This window comes from Ochotona princeps, chromosome 17, assembly GCF_030435755.1.
Source record: "Ochotona princeps isolate mOchPri1 chromosome 17, mOchPri1.hap1, whole genome shotgun sequence".
In the NCBI taxonomy this organism is placed as follows: Eukaryota; Metazoa; Chordata; class Mammalia; order Lagomorpha; family Ochotonidae; genus Ochotona; species Ochotona princeps.
The window spans coordinates 22,248,389-22,273,190 of NC_080848.1; the positions used below are offsets into that span (position 1 = coordinate 22,248,389).

The 24,802-nt window shown below is 45.2% G+C and overlaps 1 protein-coding gene across 1 annotated transcript in view; it reads right to left on the bottom strand.

The window, feature by feature from the left end:
* Positions 1 to 1,022: 1,022 nt before the first annotated feature.
* The window catches only part of CA10 (carbonic anhydrase 10), a 432,920-nt gene continuing 409,140 nt past the window's right edge, over positions 1,023 to 24,802 (bottom strand). The window contains exons 5-9 of the mRNA XM_004591011.3: positions 23,268 to 23,363; positions 18,493 to 18,565; positions 6,305 to 6,459; positions 4,296 to 4,470; positions 1,023 to 2,292 (exon numbers count right to left, since the gene is read on the bottom strand). Of these exons, the coding sequence (XP_004591068.1) occupies positions 2,270 to 2,292; positions 4,296 to 4,470; positions 6,305 to 6,459; positions 18,493 to 18,565; positions 23,268 to 23,363 (522 nt within the window). The 3' untranslated portion in view covers positions 1,023 to 2,269. The remainder of the gene's footprint in view (positions 2,293 to 4,295; positions 4,471 to 6,304; positions 6,460 to 18,492; positions 18,566 to 23,267; positions 23,364 to 24,802) is intronic.

Consider the following 24,802-nt stretch of genomic DNA (forward strand, 5'->3'; position numbering starts at 1 on the left):
AAATCGGTTTATATACCATTATACCTAAGGCTGTCACATAACATGCATTGGTGTAAAAAAAAGTGAAAAAGAAGGGCCTGGCGCAGTAGCATAGTGGCTAAAGTCCTCATCTTGTATGTGCTGGGATCCCATATGGGCACCAGTTCTAATCCTGGTGGTCTGGCAGCTCTGACCATGCGGCTGCTTGGGGAGTGAATCAGCAGACAGAAGGTCTTCCTCTCTGTCTTTTCTCTTCCTCTCTGTATATCTGACTTTCCAATAAATATAAAATAAATCTTAAAAAAAAAAAAAAAGTGAAAAAGAGGGACCCAGCACTGTGGCCTAGCGGCTAAAGTCCTCGCCTTGAATGCGCTGGGATCCCATATGGGCACCGGTTCTAGCCCCGGCAGCTCCACTTCCCGTCCAGCTCCCTGCTTGTGGCCTGGGAAAGCAGTCAAGGATGGCTCAAAGCCTTGGGACCCTGCACCCGTGTGGGAGACCTGGAAGAAGTTCCTGGCTCCTGGCTCCGGGACGGCACAGCACCAGCCGTTGTGGTCACTTGGGGAGTGAATCATCGTACGGAAGATCATCTTCTCTGTCTCTCCTCCTCTCTGTATATCTGACTTTGTAATACAAATAAATAAAGTGAAAAAGAAAAATCATTTAAATGTGTTATTTCAGCTAGGAAATAGCTAGGTATTTGTTATCAGTCATCCTCACCATTTGGCTAAAATTCTCCATACGCCTACAAACATTGCATAGATTTTTTCATGCCTGTGTTCTCCCTCTTGCTGGAGATGGTAACTGAAAGCAGAGAAGAAAGTTATTTTTAACTTGGCCACTGAATGAACATTTAACTCTGCTCTTCCAGATACTAAGCCTCTGTTTTCCTGGCAGGATATTAATGACCTGGCTCTGGGTATGGCCAGGTAGATTGTTCTAGAGGTCCTGGCTACCCCATTGACACTTTGTGATTGCTTGTGGACCCAGCAGGATTCGGAGATTTCAGTAGGAAGCTTCTTCCTTCTCAACAAACTCAGACATGGGTTTAACTTGTTAAACACATTTATTGATCTTTTTTTTTTGGACAGTAACCAAACACAGTGAGTGACCATTATAAACAAGAAAAGAAAGGCATTCATTTGTACTTTGTGAGATCTGGCTGCACCTGGAGAGAATAGACACCCCATTTCCCAGGAATTTACAAGGCAAAGTACATTCCTTCAAGGGAGCAGCTCTGGGGGATGGCAGTTTTGAAAGCAAGAAACCTGTCGCCTGCTATCTCAGGTTGATGCTTCACCTCGTATGAATGATCGAGCCACGGAATGGAATTAAAGTTAGGCTTGCTTAGCAAATGCATTCCTGGTTGCCACACATCCAGTTAAAACGGGCCGCAAATGAACAAGACATGAAGATGAAGAAGCAAATGAAGTGGAAGACCGCAGTTGCAGGGAGGCGCGGCTTAGCCTCTCAGGAAGGAGAACAGAGCCGAGCCTGGAAAATGAAATCAACTCGTTAAACACATTTATTGAGCTGTTAACAATAATCAAACACAATGCATGACCTTCGGAAAACAAGAAACAACAAATGGATCAGTTCTGATCTTGGCAAATCCTACTACAGTTATGTGACAAAGAGGGAAATAGTTCCATTTCCTTATAGTCTGTGGTGATATATATATACAGTGTGTAGCTCTTCAATGTCCATTTTTAAATTGTTGAGTAAACAGAAGAATCATAATCTAGAAATAAGTGTTCGTGATCAACTTTGCCCTGGCTTACTCTGCCCCCAGCACCCTCAGAGGATCCTGGGACGCTCTCCGAGATGACTTGATGCAAAGTCCTCTTGGTGGTGTTGCAGCCACACTCTCTTGCGTTTGGAAGAATCTCGTATATACAAAGGCTGAAAAGTCTCACTGGGTAGATTGATTAGTTCAGGAAAGCAGTATCAAAATTTTCATCAGGTTAACTGGTTATTTTCTTCTAAGTCTTGTTATGAATGAGCCTTTTGCTTCTGAAACTTTCCATCATGGAGGTTGTATGATATTGTGTGTGTGTGTGTGTGTGTGTGTGTGTGTGTGAGAGAGAGAGAGAGAGTGTATGTGTGTGCGTGAGATAGACGTTCTTCTGCCATGGTTTTGCAGACAGTTTTCATGAAGAGAGGGCCAATCTGACGAGTGAATGAGGCTGGGGGGAAGGAAGGGGCGGGAAGAGAAGGGGGACATTGAGGGTTACATCAATTCACAGTTGTAGCATTTTCGCTGAGGTGGCATTCTTCTTAGCTCAGTTCCTTACTTGAGGAGCCATTCATTTACTGCAAGACAAAGATAGACACACATACACACAAAGCAAGGCAACGCTGAATTAATAAGCAGTTTTGGAGGCTTTCTCCAAAGGGGAAGGGGCTGTTTTATCAACACATATATTAACATGGGTCCAAGCTCCCTCTTCCCCATAACATCTAAACCTGTCCAGTGGGATAACCAGTGATCATATGTTACCACTGATCAATTATTTTTGATTTTAATTAACTGAACATTTATTTAAATCCTCACACGAGTCTCACTTTGAATGCTCAGCTACCACATAAGTCTAGCAGCTGCAGCATCGGACAGTGAAGATGTGGAACGTTCTCATCATCACCATAAAGTTCTAGTGGATGGTTTGCTCTTCACTGGGGATGAGAAAACTACAGACACAGGTAAAAATCTCATACTAAAGATTTACTCATTTATTTGAAAGGCAAGGTGAGAGATGGGAAAGAAGAGGAGAGAAAAGGAGAGGAGAAAGGAAAGAGAAGAGAGAAGGAAGGAATCAATTTTGGGTCAGCTGGTTTGCTCTCCACCTGAGTGCAATGGCTGGTGCTGGGCCATGCTAAAGGCAGGAACCAGGAATTTCATCTGTGTCTCCCATGCAGCTGAGTATGCCATGCTCAGCTGCTTTCCTGGGTACATCAACAGAGCTGAATAGGAAATAGAACAGCCAGACTTGAACTAGCAGCTATATGAGGTGCCAGCATGGCAGGCAGTGCCTTAATTTGCTATGCCATAATGCCAGCCTCACACTACAGGTCATTAAGTTTTCTTGGTATGCAGTCTTACCCTTCCATTTACATGTGGTCGATAGCTGATTTCAAACTCGCACATCAGAATGCAACAGTGACCACAGGGCCCATGAAGCAAAAATAGACTCTCTCCCTTTATAGAAAATGTGTGATGACTCCTGCCCTAGACTGTGAGTTCAGGGTGAGTAGGCTCCCATCTGTCCTCACCATCCATTGCCACCAGGCAGCTAAGTGTTTGGCAAATGGAAGGTGTACATGGGGATATGCACAAAAGAAGGTCACATGAATGAGGTGGATGTTTTTGCTAAAAGTTCTCGCTGAGGCAGCACCAAATGTATACTTGGGGCTCTCTCTGAGTGGGAGCAAGAGAAGAAATAAGGATGAGGGATGAAGCAGAGGGCAGGGGACAAAACTGGTGGCTGCATTTAAAGCTGTCTGGTAATGACCACAGTCCCTGTGTTTGGGCAGTATGTAATTGCTATGTGAGACGTGTCCCATCCAAGTTCCCACCTTCTCTCAACAGACTGTGAAGTAGATGGGGCAGGCAGTGTTACAAATCAGCCAGCTCCAGAGCAGGAGATGTCTTGGCTGGGCTTGCAGAGAGTGGTAGGACCAGGCCTGGAACTCGGGTATCTTGTCAGTTCACAGCAGCCCTAAGGCATTGCCCTGTCTGCATCTTCCTTCACACACTGAGTGTTTAGCACAGTGATCAATAGATATTAGCTCAGTTTGTGGAAGGAAAGAGGGCATACAGGCTATAGATCTGAGGGTACAGGAGGCAGATGTCATCAAAGATGACCCTTTTATGAGGAATAATCTCTAGGGATACATCACCGGACAAAGATCTTTTCACACATGTAACCTCAGTGGGTCACAAAGACCAGGCACCCAGAGCAGTTGCTCATCCATCAGGGGAAAACGGGTCTATCTTGTACGTGAGTTAAAGCTCCAGTGCTTTTTTGCTATCATGTTCTTGGGAGAAACAGCCTTTCTGGATTCTTCCACAGAATGACAAAAATGGGTTTTGCTGGAACTGGAAGGGTTTAAAGGTTTCACATATGTGATAGATTCTCAACAAGTCCTCATCACTCCAGCAGGGTGTAGACTTTCCCAACCACTGTGCAAATGGGGTGGGGGGTAGTGTTCTCACTGCTATTTGCAGCCACGATTCCCACACTGGGGGGACAACATAAGACCTTCAAGAAAGACTGTGCACTGGCCTGGTCCTCAGCTGTCTGAGCCACTGCACTCACCTCTATACTGAAGCTTCTGGGCTCGGTTGTTGGGACAGTCTTTCCCCTGTAAACTGAAGTTGATGTTGGTGCGGATGCAACGGTTGTTGAGTGGCTGGACAGGCCTGAAGTTGTCACTCATGCTCAGAAAGATCTGAGATGGCTGATTCTGGCTCAGTAGACGTAAGGAATGCATCTGAAGAGGGAGACACAGTGTGAGAGTCAAACCATCTTGAATGCACTAGGAAAGAAGTAAGACCATGTGGATCAGCTCTTTGTGGATGGGTTTGGTTGAGCCAAAGGTTCACTAATGCCTCCCTTTGTAGAGTGAGCCTAGCTTCTGGGTCCCCAGCTCATTTGTGTCTCTGAACTTGTCCTTTACCCTGTCTCATCCTTCAGTGGGCCATCTGTCAGGGGAGGAAATTGGGTGAGGTGTTCTCAGGGGTTTCCTCTGACACCTTGGGTGTCACTCAGACCATGATGATGGGTCCTGCAGTCAGGACTAAGCTGGAGCAATTCAGGTCCTTTTTAGTGACCATCAGGGCCAGGGGGCAGCACTGTAATATTTGCAGCCGCCTTCCATCATGGGACTGTGAAGCAAAACAGGACAGTCAAAGGGGTGCACAGGAAGCAAGGGCTTCAGGGTTTGGAGTTGAGTGAGTTCCTTGCATGGATTTCTCATCTGCAGTTCCTTAAGCTGCCTCAGTAAATCTTGAGCAAATCCTATCTTTACACTGAATCTCTACAAGGTCATCTAAAAAGACTATCAATACAGATAGGGCCAGGGACTTCACATTATACAAATTGCCGTTGGGCTATAAACAGATACGCTGCAGGACAACTGGATTCAGCTTGCTTTGCTCATCTTGACATTTTTATAGACTCTCAGAATCACAGCACTTCAGAGCTGGAGTAGACTCATGGTTCCCCCCGACCCTCCTCATTATAAAGAGAGTCATTTTACAATGTGTGTGACAGGCCTAAAATGCACAACAGGTCATTCAGCAAAGCTGGCACAAGAAGGGAGATCTGGTTCCGTGTAGTTCTGAGAAATGGATCATCTGTGGGATGAACTGAAGGGTATTTCATGTGCAAATGCACTTGTGGAGTAGCACCTGTTGTGTTGCTCCCTCCTAGTGATGAATTCATGAATTATCACCCTAGGAGATTTCTGAGCAGTCGCTCCATAATTAAGCCAATGTAACTTTTTAAAACCCAGCTTTTTCTTTTTTTTTTTTTTAAAGATTTATTTTATTTTTATTACGAAGTCAGATACACTGAGAGGAGGAGAGACAGAGAGGAAGTGGAGCTGCCGGGATTAGAACCAGCAGCCATATGGGATCAAGGCGAGGACCTTAGCCACTAGGCCACGCTGCCGGGCCCAAAACCCAGCTTTTTCAAACACACTGGACCTCATCATCTATTGACCTCATTTGCTTATCAAATGCTGGGGTTGCATAGCATACCTACGGAACTAATCTGCTGTGTTTTCTCATTTAGGCTTGCTGGGGACTTTAGGATGAGTGCATGCCAAGCCTTTTTGGATGCTCAGGCATTGAGTTTTCACTGAGTACCTCCCACATTTTCATGGGCCTTTCATGGGTCTATGGGCCTGTTACCAACACCCCATACCACAGCATGTGCCCTTATTTGGAAACAAGGTCATTGCAGATGCAGATAGCTCAGGCAAGGTGATGCCATCCAGGCCGACTCTAACTCAGTAGGGGCAGTTTGCTCATCAAAAGGAGGCATTTGACACTGGGAGAATGCCCTGTGAGGAAGACAAAGCTTGGGGGAGGAGGCTGATACTTCTGCCCTCGAGAAAGTGAGGGGAGAAACCTGGGACAGATTTCTCCCCTTATCATGCCTTTCTAACACCTTGGTCTTAGTCCTCTGGCTGTGAGATAATCGTTGCTGCTGTGCTAGCCACCCATTGTGCTGTTTCCTTACAACGGTCCTTGTAAACAGATCCAATAGGCCCTCCACCAACCCAGTTTGGCTTCCCATCTTCCCCTTCCAGAGAAGCTCACCTGCATCCTGGTTATATAGACAGGCTTGTTCATTATTATCCAACTTGCTGTCTCATAGCAGGGGGGGATGGTCATTGACCCATCATAGGTAATGAAACTAGAGGTCTCTGGATATAATTCCTCTATATTTAGTCCCTGTAGTAAATATGCATCATCTGGAAAAGAAAAGAAAAGTGATTTCAGAATTAGGTTTCTTGAGAAAGTCCTCGTACGGATGCTTTTTTTTCCACCTTCTTTTTGGATTCCTGATGATTTTTTTCTGTCAGGATAGATTTCAGTAACAGCTAGCTCCCCACCCTCCTCAAAAGTTCAATGATTTTGAAACAAGAAAGGCTTGTTGCTCATAAGCCTAGCTGACGATTCGGATCTGTGGTGCTCTTGTCTGTACTGTGTGGACCTCCGGGAGGGATGACAGCAGTACGAGCAGGGCAGCTCTGAAGGCTTCCATGCCCCCGCCACACCTGCCATTTCTGCTCCCATCTTGGTAGGTAAAGACGTTTCACAGGCAAGGGTGCAATCAGGGGTGTGATGAAGTGCATTCTCCCTCCAGGAAGGGGCACTGGATCCTGGCAAACTGCAGTGAATGTGGGCTAATGCCATGTGCTTGGTCAGGGTTCCATCAGCATTATCATCATGATACAGAAGTCACCGACTTAGGACCTTCTGGAAAGTTGCCTACTCATCATTCTTATCAGTTAACTGATTAGTTAAAGGAAAATTCACATATTTCCCCAAAGAAAAATCAGGCCAAATCCCACCATGAGCTTCGGTGGTGAAATTCAACAACTGATTCCATGTTCTGTGGCTTTCCTCCTTCTCAGGCCCACACATTATAGGCTTTTCTCAACACAGTTAGTGTATTCATGCCCTTATATCATTTACTATGGAGTTTAGTTCTTCAGTGAGAAGTATATACAGACCACTACATAGAAAAAAGAAAGAAGAAATTAAAGTAAATTAAATAATCATTAGTATCTTAGAGCATTTCTTTATTTTTAAATCCAATGTATTGGTTATATTTTCATGAAATTGCACTGGAATTTTCAAATCTCAAATCACAACAACAACTCTCTTCCTTGCTTTTCCCTTCTCCATATGATCCTTCTTCACTTCCTTTTGCATAGTTGGCCTCTACCTGGCTCAAAAAGGGAATATTCTTGGTTTTCTGGCCATTTCTTCTGTTGCTGACTCCTGGTTGTCTGCCTGTTTCTCTTACCGTTGGCATTCCCTGAACACCGGCTAGGCCTCTCTTCCTTTGTTGCTCTGTTCTCTCATCTTGAGGTAGCCCAACTATATCCATGGATTGGGATGGTAAAAATAAAACCACCATTTGCCTGCTCTAACTGCAACTGCTCCTCCTGGTTTCCAACTCGCATGACAGGGAAATGGAAGCCTTTCCTCTGCCCTCCAGAGTTCTGTCCATGAAAAGGCCCCAAGAGAGAAAGCTTAGTCAAGCTGAATTTGGAGACCACCCTATAGGATGGACGTATTTTTTTTTGTCACTTTCCATTGGAATGTTTCTGCCTTTCTATCAAAACTGAAGGGGATCACAATACGCCCAAGAAGAGGGATTGGAATATGACCAGGCTGGGTCTGCACTGTGACCTCTGTGACCTAATGTTTCCATGAACTAAGCCATACTGCCCAGAGCATGAGTCATGCAAGTCTCTTGAAAGTGGATCAGGTGCCAACACCTCAAGTATACATAAAGTGTTCATCATTAGTCTCTATTTCTTAGGACCCCAATGTGAATGTATCAGACACTGAGCTAGGGGTAGGTGAGCAGGACCTATGAAAATGGATGTGGCAAGGAGTCCCAGAGACAGTAATGTCCATCTGCACTGGCTTGGAGACAGCTGATGATGGTGCCTGGTGAGAACAGGGCATGTGGTGGTGGAATTTCGGAAAGGATGAACTGAGGGCTGACCTGAGCTGCCTCTCAAAGGATAGGATAGGTGGTAGTAGATCTGTGGCACACGAGGCAGGGGAGGCAGTGTCAAGGGTGCTGCAGACGGAACCCTGCTAGGAAAACAGCTGAGGAAATGTGGAGTGCCAAGTGCTTGGGGTGGTTGGAGTGTGGGTGAGAGGCAGGGGCATCTATGGGCAGGAGAGGCAGACTGTGGCAAGTGAGGCTGTTGGGGTCAGCACTTGCAGAAGGAAGGCCCTTTGGGGTGCTGTCGGGAGCCTTGGCTTTGTCCTGGAGGCCATGTGGGACCCATGGAGGGTTGGAAGCTGGGAGCAGCAGCCGGAACTGAGCTGTACTTAATGAGGCTTGTTCTGACGGTGGTTTGGCCTAAAGATTAACATATTGAATGAGAGGAGGAAGCATTTGGCACATTTTTATTAAAGGTCAATGTGATTTGTTTAACCAAGCTTGCACGAAGAATGCATTGGGTACTCTAGCGTGCTGCTATTATTATATTTCATTTTATTCAGATGGTGGCAAGAGGGGAGGAGGAGGCAGTAGAAGGAGGGGCCTTCCAGTCAGGAGTGGAGTAAAACGACCACTTTCGCTTCCCAAAAACTATAACCAGCCCCTGGGCTGCAGCCACATTGTTGGAAGCAGTGGGGGCAGGTGCAGGCTCCACACTAACTCCGGACTGAAGCCCAGGCTTCCGGCAGCACCAGGAGGGACCTTCGAGGTGTGAGTGGTGCTGCCCTGCTGGCCTCACTTTCCAGTCTGGCTTTGCCTTCTTTGTACCTCCCCTTGTGTCTTGCCTAGACTCTAAACACGCCCAAGTAATGTCACTGTCTGTACTTCCTTTGTTTTTCTCCAGCAAGGCTCTGTCTGCAATGCCCTTGACATTCCACCCTCTGCTTGTAACGTCATTTGTCAGATGATGGGGAGTCCTCTGTAAGGCTTCAGCCTACGACCTTAGCTTGAATACATGCTGCTAACCACCACAGTCACACCCCCAAGGCACCAAGGTGAGACTGACTGTGCTATTTCTATTTTTTTTAACGTTCATTTATTTATTTATTTATTTATTTTTATTGCAAAGTCAGATAAACACAGAGGAGGAGACACAGAGAGGAAGATCTTCCGTATGATGGTTCACTTCCCAAGTGGCTGCAATGGCCGGTGCTGTGCTGATCCGCAGCCAGGAGCCAGGAACTTCCTCCAGGTCTCCCTCGCAGGTGTAGGAACCCAAGGCTTTGAGCCGTCCTCGACTGCTTTCCAGGCCACAAGCAGGGAGCTGGATGGGAAGTGGAGCAGCCGGGATTAGAACCAGCACCCATATGGGATTCTGGCGTGTTCAACGCAAGGACTTTAGCCGCTAGGCAATTGCGCTGGGCCCATATTTCTTCTATTCTTCTTTTTAAAGTTTTATTTATTGAAATTGGAAAGTCAGATATACAGAGTGAAGGAGGGACAGAAAGGAAGATCTTTCATCTGCTGGGTCACTCCCCAAGTAGCCGCAGTGGCCAGAGCCAAACCTACTCGACGCCAGGAGCCCAGAGCTTCCTTTGGACCTTCCATGTGTGTGCAGGGTCCCAAGGCTTTGGGCCGTCCTCCACTGCTTTCCCAGGCCACAAGCAGGGAGCTGGAAGGGAAATGGAACAGCCGGGTACGAACCAGCGCTCATTATGGGATCCTGGGCATGTAAGTCGAGGACTTTAGCCACTAGGCTACTGTGCCGGTCCTGTATGTGTGCTACTTCTACCTCCATGTGGCATTTACCATATTTCTATATCAAACACTCCGTAACTTCATCACAGAAATCAGGTATCTCATGCCTCTTCAGTGTCTCCCCAAAGCCACCACTAAGTAATTGTTCCACTTTTGATGTTCTGGGATTTGAAAACGGGACACCTTTATGCATCTGCTTTTCTGCCTATGGGGCTTGTTTGGTGTATTTGATAGAGTATAAGAAAAGAACACGGATGAGGCCTGGCGTGATAACGTAACAGCTGAAGTCTTTGCCTTAAACGCACCAGGACCCCTTTTGGGTGCCGGCTCTAATCCTGGTGGCCCAGCTTCCCATCCAGCTCCCTGCCTGTGGCCTGGGAAAGCAGTCGAGGACGGCCCAAACCTTGGGACCCTGCACCTGTGTGGGAGACCCAGAAGAGACTCCTGGCTTCAGATCAGCACAGCTCTGGCTGTTGCGGTCACTTGAGGTGTGAATCAGACGGAGCTCTTCTCTGTCTCTCTTCCTCTCTCTATATATCTGACTTTGTAATAAAAATAAATAAATCTTAAAAAATGAATATGGATGTAACCAGAAGTTTTCAGTCTCAGTATCAAGGTACTCAAAAGTATTTTTCGTGACTAATGGGCTAGGAGGTCATTATTGCCCATAGACTATTTTTTTTTCATGTAGAAGTCAGCAGAAAACCATTGTCTGATGCAGGTTACTGTCACTGTCCAGGCATTGGAGACAGAAGGCAGGCTGATCATTTATGCTGTGGAAGATAGATTTTCTTCTCCAAATTTTGAAAATTCTATTCCTTAGTATGTCAAAGATCTAGAGATGGTTAGCATTACTTGTGCATCAAGAGGTGCAAATTTGGAGGGAGGCGCAGAGGCCATGGGGCAGTGAATGCCTCCGCTTGTTTTGATGATGTTTGCAGAGAGGAATAGATGGCAGAAGTTCAAATAGGTTTTCATGATAGTTTTATACAGAGTCCATCTACGTGTCTGTCTGTCCTAAGATTTTCTACCTATCATATGAGAAAATAGTTTTTCTATATAGTTTATATAGAGATACTTTTTTAAAAAATAGATTTATTTTGATTGGAAAGTCAGATATACAGAGAGGAGGAGAGACAGAGAGGAAGATCTTCTGTCTGTTGATTCTCTCTCCAAGTGGCCATAATGGCTGGAGCTGCGCCATTCTGAAACCTGGGTCTCCCACGCTTGTGCAGGGTCCCAAAGCTTTGGGCCATCCTTGACTGCTTTCCCAGGCTACAAGTAGGGAGCTGGATGGGAAGTGGAGCTGCCAGGATTAGAACTGGCGCCCATATGGGATCCTGATGCGTGCAGGGCGAGGACTTGAGCCACTAGGATACCGCACTGGGCCATATATAAAGGTACTTCGAAAAGTTTTTGGAAAAATGGATTGAAAAAATAATGGGGTACAAGTATTTTTTCAAGTACATGCATATTTTTTCATACGCTACATTTCAATATACTTTTTGAAGATTGCTTTTAGAGGGAAAAACCTTGGCCTTCAAATCAGGAATCTTAATTCAAGTCTAAGTTCTAATTGTGGTTTTTTTTTGTTTTGTTTTGTTTTGTTTTTTTGGCTGATCAATCATGCAGCCTCCTGGGGCATGAGACAATTCTGGACAATTAACTAAGACCATTTCAGATAAAAACATCCTGTGGATCCAAACATCTCCCTCAATATAAACAAGCCTAGGTAGCTAAATTTATCTTCGGTTGGTCAAATTTTTTGGTATAGCAATGTTATAACTTTGGGTACATATTTAGTACCAAGGAAGATCTTTGAATCACAAATACATGCAGAATATTTCTGCAGTTCACAGCCCAATTTTACTCTTTCAAATGACTGCAGAGGTTGACAGCAGTACCTTGCTGAATCTGTGATTTATCTTATACTGAGTTTTTAGTCACAACTTCCAAGTTGACTTTTACTTTTTGGTGTAAGAGAAATCCACTGTGATGAACTGCTAGGGTCGCACAGGGGCTGATGCCTAGCCTGAGCTCGAGGGGCAGCCTCTGTTACTTCCATGGAACCTTGGAAGAGATCCACGCCGCCTGCCGCCTGCTCCTGGATTCCCATTTTAAGTAAACTTCCAATGAGAAACATGCCTGGCAGTTCTGAGATCAATACTGGTCCTGATCAATATGTAGCTAGTTGGCAATTTTCTGATAGGGAATGACATTTCCCCTTGTGATTTGAGGCAAATTCAACTGAAAGGAGCAAAGACAATTGCTAAAGAAAGCAATATATATATATATACACACACATATACATATATATTATTTGTTCTGCACAAATAATAAATAAAAAAACCTCTGAGAATTGGCCTCGTGGGGAAGGCTGCTCCCTCCCTGTTTCTTGTAGATGCAAGTGACTTTTTTAGGTTGCCGCATGGGAGGTGGTGTGCTGCATTTCGCATTCTCTGAAAACATTTCCAAAGCTATGCCTTTGAAATGGAAGTACAAGTTCAATTAAGCATAGAGAAAGGCACCGGGAGCAAGATGCTTAAGCTTCTCAGTGATATTTCATCACCTTTAACGCCGTGTCCCCAGAGGAGATGTGTAGAGAACACTTCCCAAAGAACTGAGAAGTGTATGACAGTTACAACTTGGTCTGTCTTTGCCTCCACATTCATCTTTTAGCAAGGGGAGTGTGTGGCTGGGGCCTAAGGCAAAGTGATCAAAAGAGAAGGCTATTCAAAATATTTGAAGGAATCAGTACCATGTGCCAGATAGTGTGCTTAAAAGCTCTGCTCCAAAGGTCTTCGGTGGCGTACCTTCGCTTCTTCCAAGAAATACGTTAAGGCAACAACCAGACCTTTCTGAATTTAGAATCTGTGACCCCAGGGACTCCCATGTGTTGACAGTCACCACTGTGTTAACTGTCAGTGAAACGACTGGGGCACATGACATTGAAGGAGAATGAAGCTACCAAAATAACACATTGTGTGGGACATTGAAAGCAAGTGATCATTGGTAGACATTGTTCTTGTAATGACTCCCTCCTAGCCATTTAAGATGGCTCTTTGAACTCCATTTGTCACTCATATTGCTACACAAAAATGCCTTACGATCTCTTTTGAAAAATACTGGCTGCATGAAATCAAGTGAATACTGAAGTGATAAGAATGTTGCTTTTCATGTAATTATAAATGTTAACTAATTAACACAAGGAAAACTGATATTGGCATTATTCCAAACCACTACGTTAAAAAATTAAAATGCTTTGAGTAATTCACCAGAATTTCCTCCAGAGAATCCATTTAGAAAATCCATTTTTCAGTGTCATGATTTCTGTCTTGACCCTCAGCCTGTTGGAGGGGAATCTAACTTTAATAAAATGGATTTTCTTTAGGAGACTTTCTAAATTCAGCCTGAAATTAATTCAAGTTGGTCTTTTCCATTGTCAGTCTCAGTCAGTGAGGGTATTTTCTAAGTTTTACTGAGACATATGAAATCTAAGCTTTTGAGGAAAGTGGTAGAATCTCATTAAGTCTTCACCATACCACATGGATTCAAACACAGGAACTATACTTAAAGCAAATTTAGTTGCCTTTTATAGTCTGAGGAGTTTTCCAAAAGTTCTTGAAAATATCATCTTTCCTTGAATTTTTGATGCATGTTTTTATTTACCTTGGATATTACTTCATTTGACATATAGTGACCTGTCTACTGCCCTTCAAGAAACTGATCTTGACGGCCATGCAGGTTAATACACATTAGCAGTACACATTGCATGTATGCCTAGTTTACAGTAGTTGGTGTTCAGTCCACTGCATTGACTGAAGCAGTCATTATCTGGTTCACTTCTCACTCTCCAACCCTCTTAATACCCTCATCTTGCTGAGGAGGTGGTTAACTTCTGAAGTTAGGCCACAAAGGAAGTGTCAAGGCCAGAATGGGGGCTGGGGAGTGCTCAGCTGTGTCTCTTGTTGTTTGAACCCTATCCCATGAACATGGTGGCCTTCACCAGCATGGCACTGGGGCTCCAAAATTCCTTTCAGGAGTTGTCTGCTCTTGCCCTTTGATGGATTTCCTGCTATTCTCTTAACTGGATCAAAAGAATGATTCTGCACAACCCCTCTTTTTGCCTGGTCATTCATTCCTTGCCCAGGACCCAGGAAACAAGACCAGTCTCTGTCAGCGTCTATTTTATGGGATTTCACTAGATGCTTTCATGCTTGCCCTTGTGAGCCCTTATGCCCTAGGCTAGCTGTGGAACCAGCCCCATGCAAGCCTGGACCAGAGTGGAATTTAAGGACATCTTCAAGAGTGATGGTAATGCTGAGCCTTGGTGGCTTGAGCTGCTCTTTGAAAACTGAGGCCCTGTCCTGCTTCTCTTCTCTGTTGATCCTCACTCCCATGACTCTGCTCGAGTTTCATGCCATCTGGAGGCTGAAGGCTTCCATATTTATAACTTCAGTTCACACTCCTGAAATCCAGACTCATCTTCCCAACTGCCTACTCCACACTTCTTCTTGGATGCCTCATGGACATCGCTAGTTCAACATGTTCAAAACTTCTGACTGTCTCCACCCACAGACATGCTCATGCTTCATTCACAGTCGTGCCCATCTAAGTTCATAGATGTGTCTTCTTTCTGGTTGCTCAGCCTAAAAACCCTACAGTCTTGCTTCACTCCTGTCTTTCTCTCACATCACACATACACATTAGAGCATCAAGAAATCGCTTAGCTTTTCCCTCGAAACGTATCAATCATGTCTCACCCTCTCTTCCCCTTCAGTGTGGTCATGGTCAATGCCATTGCCTCACCACTTGGATTGTTACAATCATCTCCTAAGTTCACACTTGCTCCTGTGTAATCTATTCCCAAGTATCAAATATCCAGAGTAATACTTTCAGCAGCAGATATTGTCACTCTGCTCAAGATACTAGATTGGTTTGTTTCATAATGACCTCCAAGGGGAAGACTTGCAAAACACTAATCCCATCTGGAACCAAACAGTCCTTCTAGGACCAATCTCTATGCCTTCCCTGGTCACTCTGTATGGCCATAATGGCAATGCCACTGTGTGCTGCTGCATGACATTGATGTCCCCTGCAGGTCTCATGACAAGCGGAAGTCAGGAGTTGCAACCAGTTTAGGCAGAGATGAGCCTGAGTTGCAATTCTGAATAAAATATGCTATCAAGAATCGTGTAATGGAAAGGCATGAGCATTATAACTAGTTTTAACATCTCAGGATTAAGTTTTTTTTTCTCCATAGAGAAGAAACCTAATAGGAAGAAAAGACATTAAGGAAAGTACTTGACTCTGCTCATCTATTAGAGAGCCTTCTGGAAATGTTCATTTTGTCCCCCACTCATCTCCACGGGAAGAGTTTGGCATTGGAGTTGGCCAGATCACTTATTGGTTTAGTAGAGAGTAGACAGAAATGTGTGTGTTTCCAGATGACGTGTTAGGTACATCAAGCGTTTCTGGCCTCTGTCATGGGGAATCCTTACCCTGGATTTCCTCCTAATGCTGGAAAAATGAATTATGTGGTGGAGCTGAGCTGCCTCGAGATACCTGCAGATTTGCAGCGGGCAGCAGGTGGAGCTGTCCTGACACACAGATGCAGCAAGCAGCAAGCATTAGGATTTGTTGAGCTGCTGGATTATGCAATCGATCACTTACTACATGCGTGTTCTTGATCAGGAGACTAGACTTCTTAAAAGTCTTGCTTTTCTCTTCTGGAGACTTCTGGCTTTCTGAGGGGGCTAGCAATTGTTCCTATTTTGAAGGACCCTGTGAGTCCTTGATCACATGCTGTGTATGACACAGACCTTAGGGCGTGACGAGTGTTCACTGAGCATCACTCAAGTCATTGGCACAGCGAGCGCTGCAGCTCAGTGAGCAGGGCACCTGGAGCTCTGCAGGGGGTGTATTTCCTGGGGAGCAGCAGCAGAGTGGGGAGGAGTGTAGGTTCTACGTCCCTGAGTAGTGTAGTTGTGAGGAGGCAGCTGGGGGTTGATTTCTTTTTATTTTGCTAAGAAGTGTGGATACAAGTCATCCCTTATAAATGCCTCTGAGCAGGTGGCACTGACTTCATCTTGACAGGAAGTCTCTGACCAATGCCAGCATAACCTGCTGCTTTTGTAGAGCCTCAGGAGAGGCTCAGTGACCGTACACAGGGAAATGACACCTGTTCCAGGGCCCCCTACTTGTGATACTGGACTTCTGGCAGGCTGGTCGCCTCAGGGAATTTAGCCAGAGGGAAGACTGCTATGGGTTCCTGCTGAGCAAATCAAACCTTTTGGCCACAGTATCTAGGGCATAGTGGTACCTGGGCCATTCCCTTGTATCATTATCCCCGTGGTGTTACTCTCACCGTTATGTGATAAAGGTCGCTATGGGAAACACCTCTTTCATCCCCTGCTAGAGGGTAAGTGCACAAAATACCTGTTATTAGGGGCTGATGGCAGTTGCTCTCTCTGCAGACCAGGGTCTCTCTTGCTTTGCCTGCCTGCCTGCCTTTTCCATGTCTCTGACAGGCAGAGAGGATGCAGGACACCCTTCTGTTTGCATTCCTAGAGTGTGACTTCCGAGACACAAGGGTACCTGCCCTCAGTATTCACTCCTTAAGTCAGCATGGAGATCTGACTCCAGAGAGTCTTTCCGGCCACTCCCTTGGCCTCAGTTGCTGGTACTGCAGCAGGCTGTTCATCCCCCCTCCGTTAACCGAGGCCTTCTCCAGTGCTCATGGATACCTTTAACAGGTCACTGAGGACAATGGCTGATGAAGTCAGGGCGTTTCTCTTTGGACTCTTCATGGCCCCTTTTGCCCTCAAGGTTTTGTGCATGCTGCCAAGGTTGTCTGTCTGTCTACTTCCCTCCCTCCCTCATCTTTTCCAGCCTCTCTTCCCCTGCATCCCGTCCTCTCCCCTGCTTTCTTTCCCTCCCCTCGCCTCTCTCCTGCTGCAGCACAGCTCCATCACTTAATATTAATCGGACAAATTCTGGGAGTGGGGTGGGGAGGAACGTGCCATTAATGATTGCCTCTGCAACTGGCAATCTGTCCGATTGTGTGTTGGGACTTAATATGTGATTTCATGGCTCTTCACGGTCTCTAAACTGCAAATTCAAGATCATTTGAAAACATTTTATTTAATTTTCATGCTTTTTTAATCAAAAAATTAAAAGAATAATCATCTTTTATGGGTAGTTATAAATGTTCTATTTACACGCAAGACAGAAATCTCTCCCCCAGCTGAGCAATCTGCGTGTGTGCTTACAGAAGATGTTGCAAGAATACTGATGAGGAGGGAGGAGGAATGTGTATGGAGATGGCCTAATTCATTCTTCTAGGCAATGTTCATCTGGGTGGAATGATTGTCCAGGGTCATTTGGCACCCCATCAGCCCCCAAACCCAGCCTGTTCCTGTGGGAGGGGCACGGCAGCGTACCTGCCTTGTGGGTAGGGCTGGTGTCTGGGCTATCTTTACAATCCAGGAGCCTCCCTTGGTGCCTGTCAGGGGGTATGCATGCATGAAATATTGTTCAAATGAATAATAGATGGAGGAGGAAAGTGTTCTCTCTCTTCTGCCTCCAGCAATCTGAGGTGAGACCTGTCACTAGTCGCTCTGTCTTTGCCACATCACCATTGCAGAGAGGCATCCCAGACACAGCTGAGCTCCTCGCTGGGTGAAGGATGTGCCAAAGGGGTGTTTAGGGTATTGGAGTGCCTCATCTAGTGTTAGAAGACCTTGAGGAGCCTTGGGCTCAGTGTTTGCCTTTCCAAGATGAGGAAACAGTCCAAGTGACTAACTTCTTGGCGGACAAAGAGCGTGGATCCCAGTTTCCTGCTGACTGCTAATTAGGTCAAAACTGTTTTTTCCCTATACTGATTAGTTTCAGTTTGGGTGTGGGCTGTGTCACTGAAGCTTTCACAAATCCCAGCATTCCAGGGTTTCAGTGGACACAACCATGGTTCCCTATTTTCTTCTTTCATCTTTTCACTGTTTTCTGCATGAGTTGTCTGGGGTAAGACAGTCTGAAAAATAAAAGAAACTGGATAGAACCCTCTATACCTACAGACTACACATGGGAGTGAAGAAAGATGCCAGCCATTGTGCCTGTGACTGAGAGGGGAACCCAGCCATGTGAAGAAGGAGACCTGGGCAAGTTGAAGGTTTCTGTAACAGTTGAGGGTGAATCCAAGGTTCCTAGTGGGTGTTTGATTCAACCATGTAACTTGCAAAGCCCAGCTATGGACAGCTGACATCGTGGAGTTTGTCAGCTGGCAGAGGCCCCAGTTCATTTCCAATCTGTGTGATAATGATGGTCACCATCATCAGGATCATCATCGTCTTAGACATGGATGACAAAGGTACACTGGGGACCTCTGTTTCAAATGAGCTGCTTCTTAGCCAACCCTGGACTGTCTAGAGTGACTTTCTACAAAATTAAAGGATTATGAAGCTGAAAGGGGCCCACGGAGATCAGTTCTGGCTTCTTGCCTTCTGATGAAACTTAACCCTTATAAAAGTAGTTGCAGTAGAGGAAATTGTGTCAAACTTACTTTTATATGTTATTCTTGTGATGGTATCTCTGTTGAGCATTCGATTAAGAAACGGGTTTGATGAATCAGCAACCTAGGGGAGAAAAGAAAATATTTATGGAGGGGAATCACTCTCCCAGATAAACATCACCCGGATGTATCACTTACTTATTTGTACTCCTTGGTTCTCTCCACGGATCAGCAAAACCAGTCTCATGAAGAGAATGGTCAACGTTGTTCTAACATTGTGTGAAAAAGTCTATGACCGAGTCATAGGTTTCAGGATGTTAGAGAAAGGCCACCCAGCACCTGAGGAAGCTGGGGAGGCAAGGCACAAGCTGGTGGAGAGTGGTAAGGGAGGCAAGAACAGGCCAAATATTTCATACAGAGCATCTGTACTTGAACAAGCATGGGGTGGTGAGAACTAGACATGTTCATGCAAGTATTTCAGTGTAAGTGTAGTTGGAGCTGAGGGTGTGGGGCAAGATGGGAGATGGAGCCAGAGGGGCAGGCAGGCAGGCATTAGTTCATAGGCAGCATTTAGCATCATGTTCTGTCTTTTAAATATTATTCTGTAGGACTGGAGAATCATCACAAGGTCTTGACACGGGGTAGAGAGTGACATGTTAGGGAGAGAATATTTACCTAAAGCAGGAGAGAATGAGGAAGGGAAATGGAAGGCAGGGAGGGAGGAGGCATTTAGAATAGAGGAACCAAGACATGGAAAACACTTTAATATATAATCTTATTGTATCACTGCTCATTATTGCAGGAATTGACTAAATCACAAACTGTGTCATTTTGTCAATCAGTCTTTAATCCTTACGTCTATCCACTCACCCAACTTATCCATCTATCGCTCCACCCATCGATCCACCCAGTAAATATTTACTGATGGCCTGTTACAGAATGAGCATTGCACTGCATGTCCAGGGATCAGCCTCCATTTCTTGCCTACTCTGTTATATCTCTAAATTCTCCTTTTAGGCAAAGAATCCAAGCCCATAGGAGCATCAGCCACACAACCACCCTTTGTGAGCCTGTAATGTGGCCCCACTTGACTATACATACTATTTTCTTAACATCCCCCTTTTACTCAGCCTTTTCCAAGCAGCATTGTTCATCCTTGTCATTTATCTCCTACCGCGCTCCGCTCTGCTCTGTAATTTATGCCTCGCCTGCTAATCGGATGTTGTGACACATCAACATCTTGAATCTGATTTATTCTGAGGGTTGGAAAAATTGCAGCCGGTGATGATTATTATTAGGTAAGCAACAGGTAATTTTAGTTCAGGGAAAGCACACTGTTTATTTTCCCTCCATCTGTCTCTCTCTCTTCACAGTTTCCTGGGTGTGTGATGGTAAGATGCACAGCAAAGGAACTTGCTCAGTGTTCGAAGGAGGTAAAAGCCCACCCCCACACGGAGTAAAGTCCCAAACTGAACACAGTTGCTGCTAATGTGAGTGCCAAATTCAACTACTATTCTGACACCTCTTCAGTTTTTAAAAGATAGCCTGAAGCCTTCTGTCTGTGCTGATAGAACTTTATGAAAGAAGAAGGACCCAAAATATATATATAGTTTTGTAGCTGGAAAGGCACCTCGCCATGCCTCTTAATGACTGGGAACCTGGGGCTCTTGGTACCTAGTGAATTGAGGCGGTACTAGCCTTAGGACCAGGGCCTTTGGGCTGATTAAAAGTAATTGGAAAATTTCCAGTTACACCCAGATGATGTGTGGGCTCTGCTGTGTCGGTTGTGTGGGTGAGAGGATAAAATATGTACTTGGCATAAGTGAGCTTAAGTGGGAAGTTAATGGTGTGTGATGGAGCAGCATTTACAGCCAAATCTCAGTTCTCTGTGATCATGGGCAGGATTAGGGCTAGTGGAGGACAGAGATAAATAAAACCTACAGATGAACAAGCTCTCATTTTAGCCAATAATTTTGATCCTTCAATGGCTTAGTTTATATTCAGAGTGGCTTCTCCAGAGCTAGACTCCCTGAATATGGAACTTCTAGTCTCCTATTCTTGCCTACCCTATAGGGAGCTAGGATGGGGAACCAGGTCACAAGGAGAGAAGGATGTGTATCCTTAGGGACCAAGTGTTCAACTCATTTCTGGGTACCAGGGCCCAACAGAGAGCTGGCCAGAATTCTATGCCCAATCTGTACTTTGACATGAGTGAATGAAGAGATACAGCCTGCGGAAGTTGCCATAGAGTTGATTACCTGGAGCTGATTGTGTGGGACAGACAAACATGCCATGACTTGTTCTGAGATGTAGTCAGAAAGCTTCAGGTTTGCTCAGTGAAAGAACAGGAGCATCTCCAGGGGCTAAACTGTCTTGGGAAGATGCTGGAACTAATTGCCTCCCCTTCCTTGACTTCAGTTTTGGGAGCTAAAACTGCCCACAGGGAAGCAGCCTGGACCTGCCAGATCAGACAGTTGTCATCCTGGTGGAGCAAGTGTTGCTGCAAACACCCGTGAAATCTGCCAGTGGTTTGCTGATGCTGGGAAGGTGGCTTCCATCACTCCATAATGTGCCCATGCCTCCAGGGTGAGTCATTGACATAGGAGCTGTAAGCCCAGTGACACAGAGTGAGAGCCGAGACCAAGACACTTCCCTGGTACAGAATTGTTGACCTGAGGGAGTTACTCATGGAGAGGTGGCAGCAGGAAGGATGCAGGAGGACATATGTGACAATACTGAGCAATCCGAGATACTTTTTCAGAATCATGGAAAATGTGGCCTGCCGAAGAGACTGTACATTGATTGAAAATTCTTTGCATCAAAATGAACTTTGAAAAGTACTCTACCACCTGCAGGTTTTACAACACTGAAGAGAAGGCAGCTCAGGCTGTAAACAGCAGTTTGCTGCCAGTGTCGTACTTGGGGCTGGGCAAGGCATCCAGTGTTTGTCCCCTGTTGTGAGCAGCAAGGGAATGTCCGTGTGTAGGACAGATGGGGTTAGATGCTGCTTCCTCTCAGCTGCTCTGCTAGGGAGGCACAGAATGGAATAATATCAACATTGTTCAAGTAAGGCAAGACCTGGATTCCTCTCCTGGTGGACGTATTATGAGCGATATGAACTTGCATAGAATGCCAAAGATTCTTGGAACCATTTTCCTCATCTCTAAGGTAAGGAATCTAATATCCAAACCTTAGGTAATTGTTAGTGTCATGTAAATGATAATACAGATGCAAACCACATAGCAGAGTGCCTGAAATTCTGGATTTTACTCTTTACTATTCTAAGACAATATAGGAAGGGATCTGGCAGCAGTTGAGCTGGAACTGATTTGCTTTGAGGTGTCAGGTCACAAACACCTGAGAAGATAACTTCCCTGGGTAAATGCCTCTTCTTCCCTGTGTGAATGTGTTTGGGGCAGTAATATTATGGAGATACACCTGTCCTACATGCAACTCTGCCCTGCCCTGACCCTGGAGAGTGAGGAAGCTAGCAGGAAGCAGGAAGCATGGATTTAGAGAGGGTGACCAGATGGGGAGAAGTGCCTGTTGCGCACCAGGGGTTCTGAGGGGAAGAAGGGGCAGTGTTCTTTGGGGGGTCCCAGTGCCGCTTCTCCTGAATAGCAAGAGCTCTGTTAAACTCCTGTGATGAATGCTGAGCCATCGTCACCAGATTCCAAGTTCAAGTCAGGTCACCTTCTCCAACGGTCTGGCCAAAATTTCCCCGGAGGCTAACACAGTGACTAACAACTTTTTTGCAGCCACCACACATTTCATATATATATGTATATATATATATATATATATATATATATATATATATATATATATATATATATATATATTTGGAAATGTAATTTTTAATTGAAAAAAATTTGTATTCATTAGATTTCCGCTAACATCCTGAAGATCATACTTTAAATGATGGTGGTTTTCTTGGCTGGAGATTTTATGTTGTTGACAGCTAATGGAGAGGCGGAGCCTCACTAGAATGCCATAAAGCCAGAGTGGATGACTGATCTATGCCTCGTTTTACCCCACCATGCTTATGAGGGGGCACGAGGGTAAGGGTGGAAAATGATACTCAGAACAGTGCTAGAGCAGCTGGGAGGAGATGTTCATGTTTATTTAGAGGCAGAGAGACAGCAGGTGCTTGTTTGCTTTTCAGATGCCCACAGCAGCCCGGGCTGGATCAGGCTTAAAAACAGCGTGGTACTTAATTGACATCTCCCATGTGAGCGGCTCGGTTACCTAGGCTGCCTCCTCCTTCCTCTCAAGGTTTACCTTAGCAGGAAGCTAGAGTTGAGAGTACAAGCAGGACTTGAACCCAGCACTCAGATAGGGGGTCTGGGCATCCCAAGTGGCATCTCACCTGCTGCACTAAATGCCCACTGCAGTGACAGGCTGAGAGCAGGGCTTAAGGGGAAAGCAGAGTTGGTATTCCCCTTGCTTTTTGCAGATGCTGGTGCAGCTGACTGATGGAAGTTCTTTACTCCTTTTGGACTTCAGTGCTACCTCCACCCCTCTGTTGCACCCTCTGATTGCATCATATTAGGCATGATCTGAAGTGTACCCCTGGATCCATCTGCCTGAAGCCCCAAGTCCTGGTGCTATGAAATGAATCCGCATCACATCTCACTGTAGGAGACCTCACTCTCCATAGTCTCGTGAACATAAAGGCCACCACCCTTCAGCTTTTGTTGGCATGGAAGTCAGAGGCCATTGCCCCTTTGAATACTTCACATTGAGAGACTAGAAACTGATGGCGGGGGGGGGGGGGGTAGGTAGGGATGCGAGAAGAGGAGAATGAAGGCTTAAGGGAGACTTACTTTTATAAATATAGAAACTACCACCAATCCATTTGGGCTCTTTGCAGCTTCTGTGACATTTGTGTATAACTCATGGTTATAGTGGATGAGCTGCACCTGGAAGGAGAGAAAAACAAGAATAAGAACAATCCAGCATTAAAATGTGAGAGACACAGCATATGCCCCTGTAAAAAGGTCAAGTGCAAAGGACAGGATACAGAAGAATCATCAAAAAGACAATCTTCTAATGGAAGAGATTTCAGAGGGGTGTGAGCGTGTGTGTGTGTGAAATGCATGCGTGCAGATACACCCTTACACTCCTACCTCACATGTGCAAGGGTTTATGGTAATCAGTGTGTTTTTAATAAACTTCATGTCCATCTGGCACTGGCTACGCTGCAGGGCATTTCCCCTAACATGTGTAGGAAGCGAATTTTCCTTATTAGGAATGGAACTGCCCTGCAGAGGCAGCTGCGCTCACCTCACTGACCCAACAACTGACGCTGGCCGTGAATAAATCTTCCTGGCAGCCTTCAGGCAACCGGGGAGCTGTTAGGTCCCGAGTCAGCCCAGGGATGCCGAGAGGAGATTGCCTGACCTGTGTGGTGGGTGGTGCTTCTGGTGGGCAGAGAGCTGAAGGCTCCAGCTCTCTGGGCACCAGCCTGCCCGGGTCACCTGGCTATGCAGGACTTCACCTCTGCTTCCATGCTTCAGCCCGGATCAGCAACCTGCTGGCAGAGCTCACGTAACACAGTGTGGGGGAATAGAGGGAGTCCTGGGTTCAGGCTCCAGTCAATTGGGTGTCCCTTCTGTTACTTAAAACATATTGTTGAAATTCCACTGACTTTTTTTGGCCACGTGATCAAGTTATTCCACATCACTGAAACTCAATTGCTTCCTCTGAAAAATGGGCAGAATATTCTCTCCTTGGCAATAGCTGTAAAATATCTTTTTGGAAAGCATGAAAGTATAATTTTATACCAAATTAAAAATATAAAGTGATAGATTTCCTCTCGCTTCTGTCTTAACACAGCCCCAGTGATAACATCTTGTATTTGAATATTTGTCTAGGTATTTTTTTGTGCTTACAGATCAGACAGTTTAAAAACAAAAGTGCGATAATTTGTAATAATTTTGTTTTTTAAAAATACAGGAGTAGTTTGGCTGTCTCTTGAAATTAATATGTATAGCTCTCCCTGAGTTATTCTTGGAGCTGTAGAATTCTCCATGGCAAGAATGCCCCCATCACATACCTAAACATTCCCTCACTAGCTTTCAAGCTATTTCCATTATTTTGCACCTTAGAAACAACATCACAGCAAGTACATCATCCATATTCTGCTAATACTATTAGCATTTCCACAGGCTGATCTAAGAATTTAGTAAGCGTATATGTAAGAATAATTTGTGACTCTGAAAGCATGAAAGTATTATTGCCAACATCCTGTATTACATTAGAAAAAGAGGTGAGGTTTTATAGGTTGAGAAAGGCAGTGGTCAACTCTTGCAACCTTCACTGTCCAAGACCACAAATGCTTGTTTTGATTTAACTCACC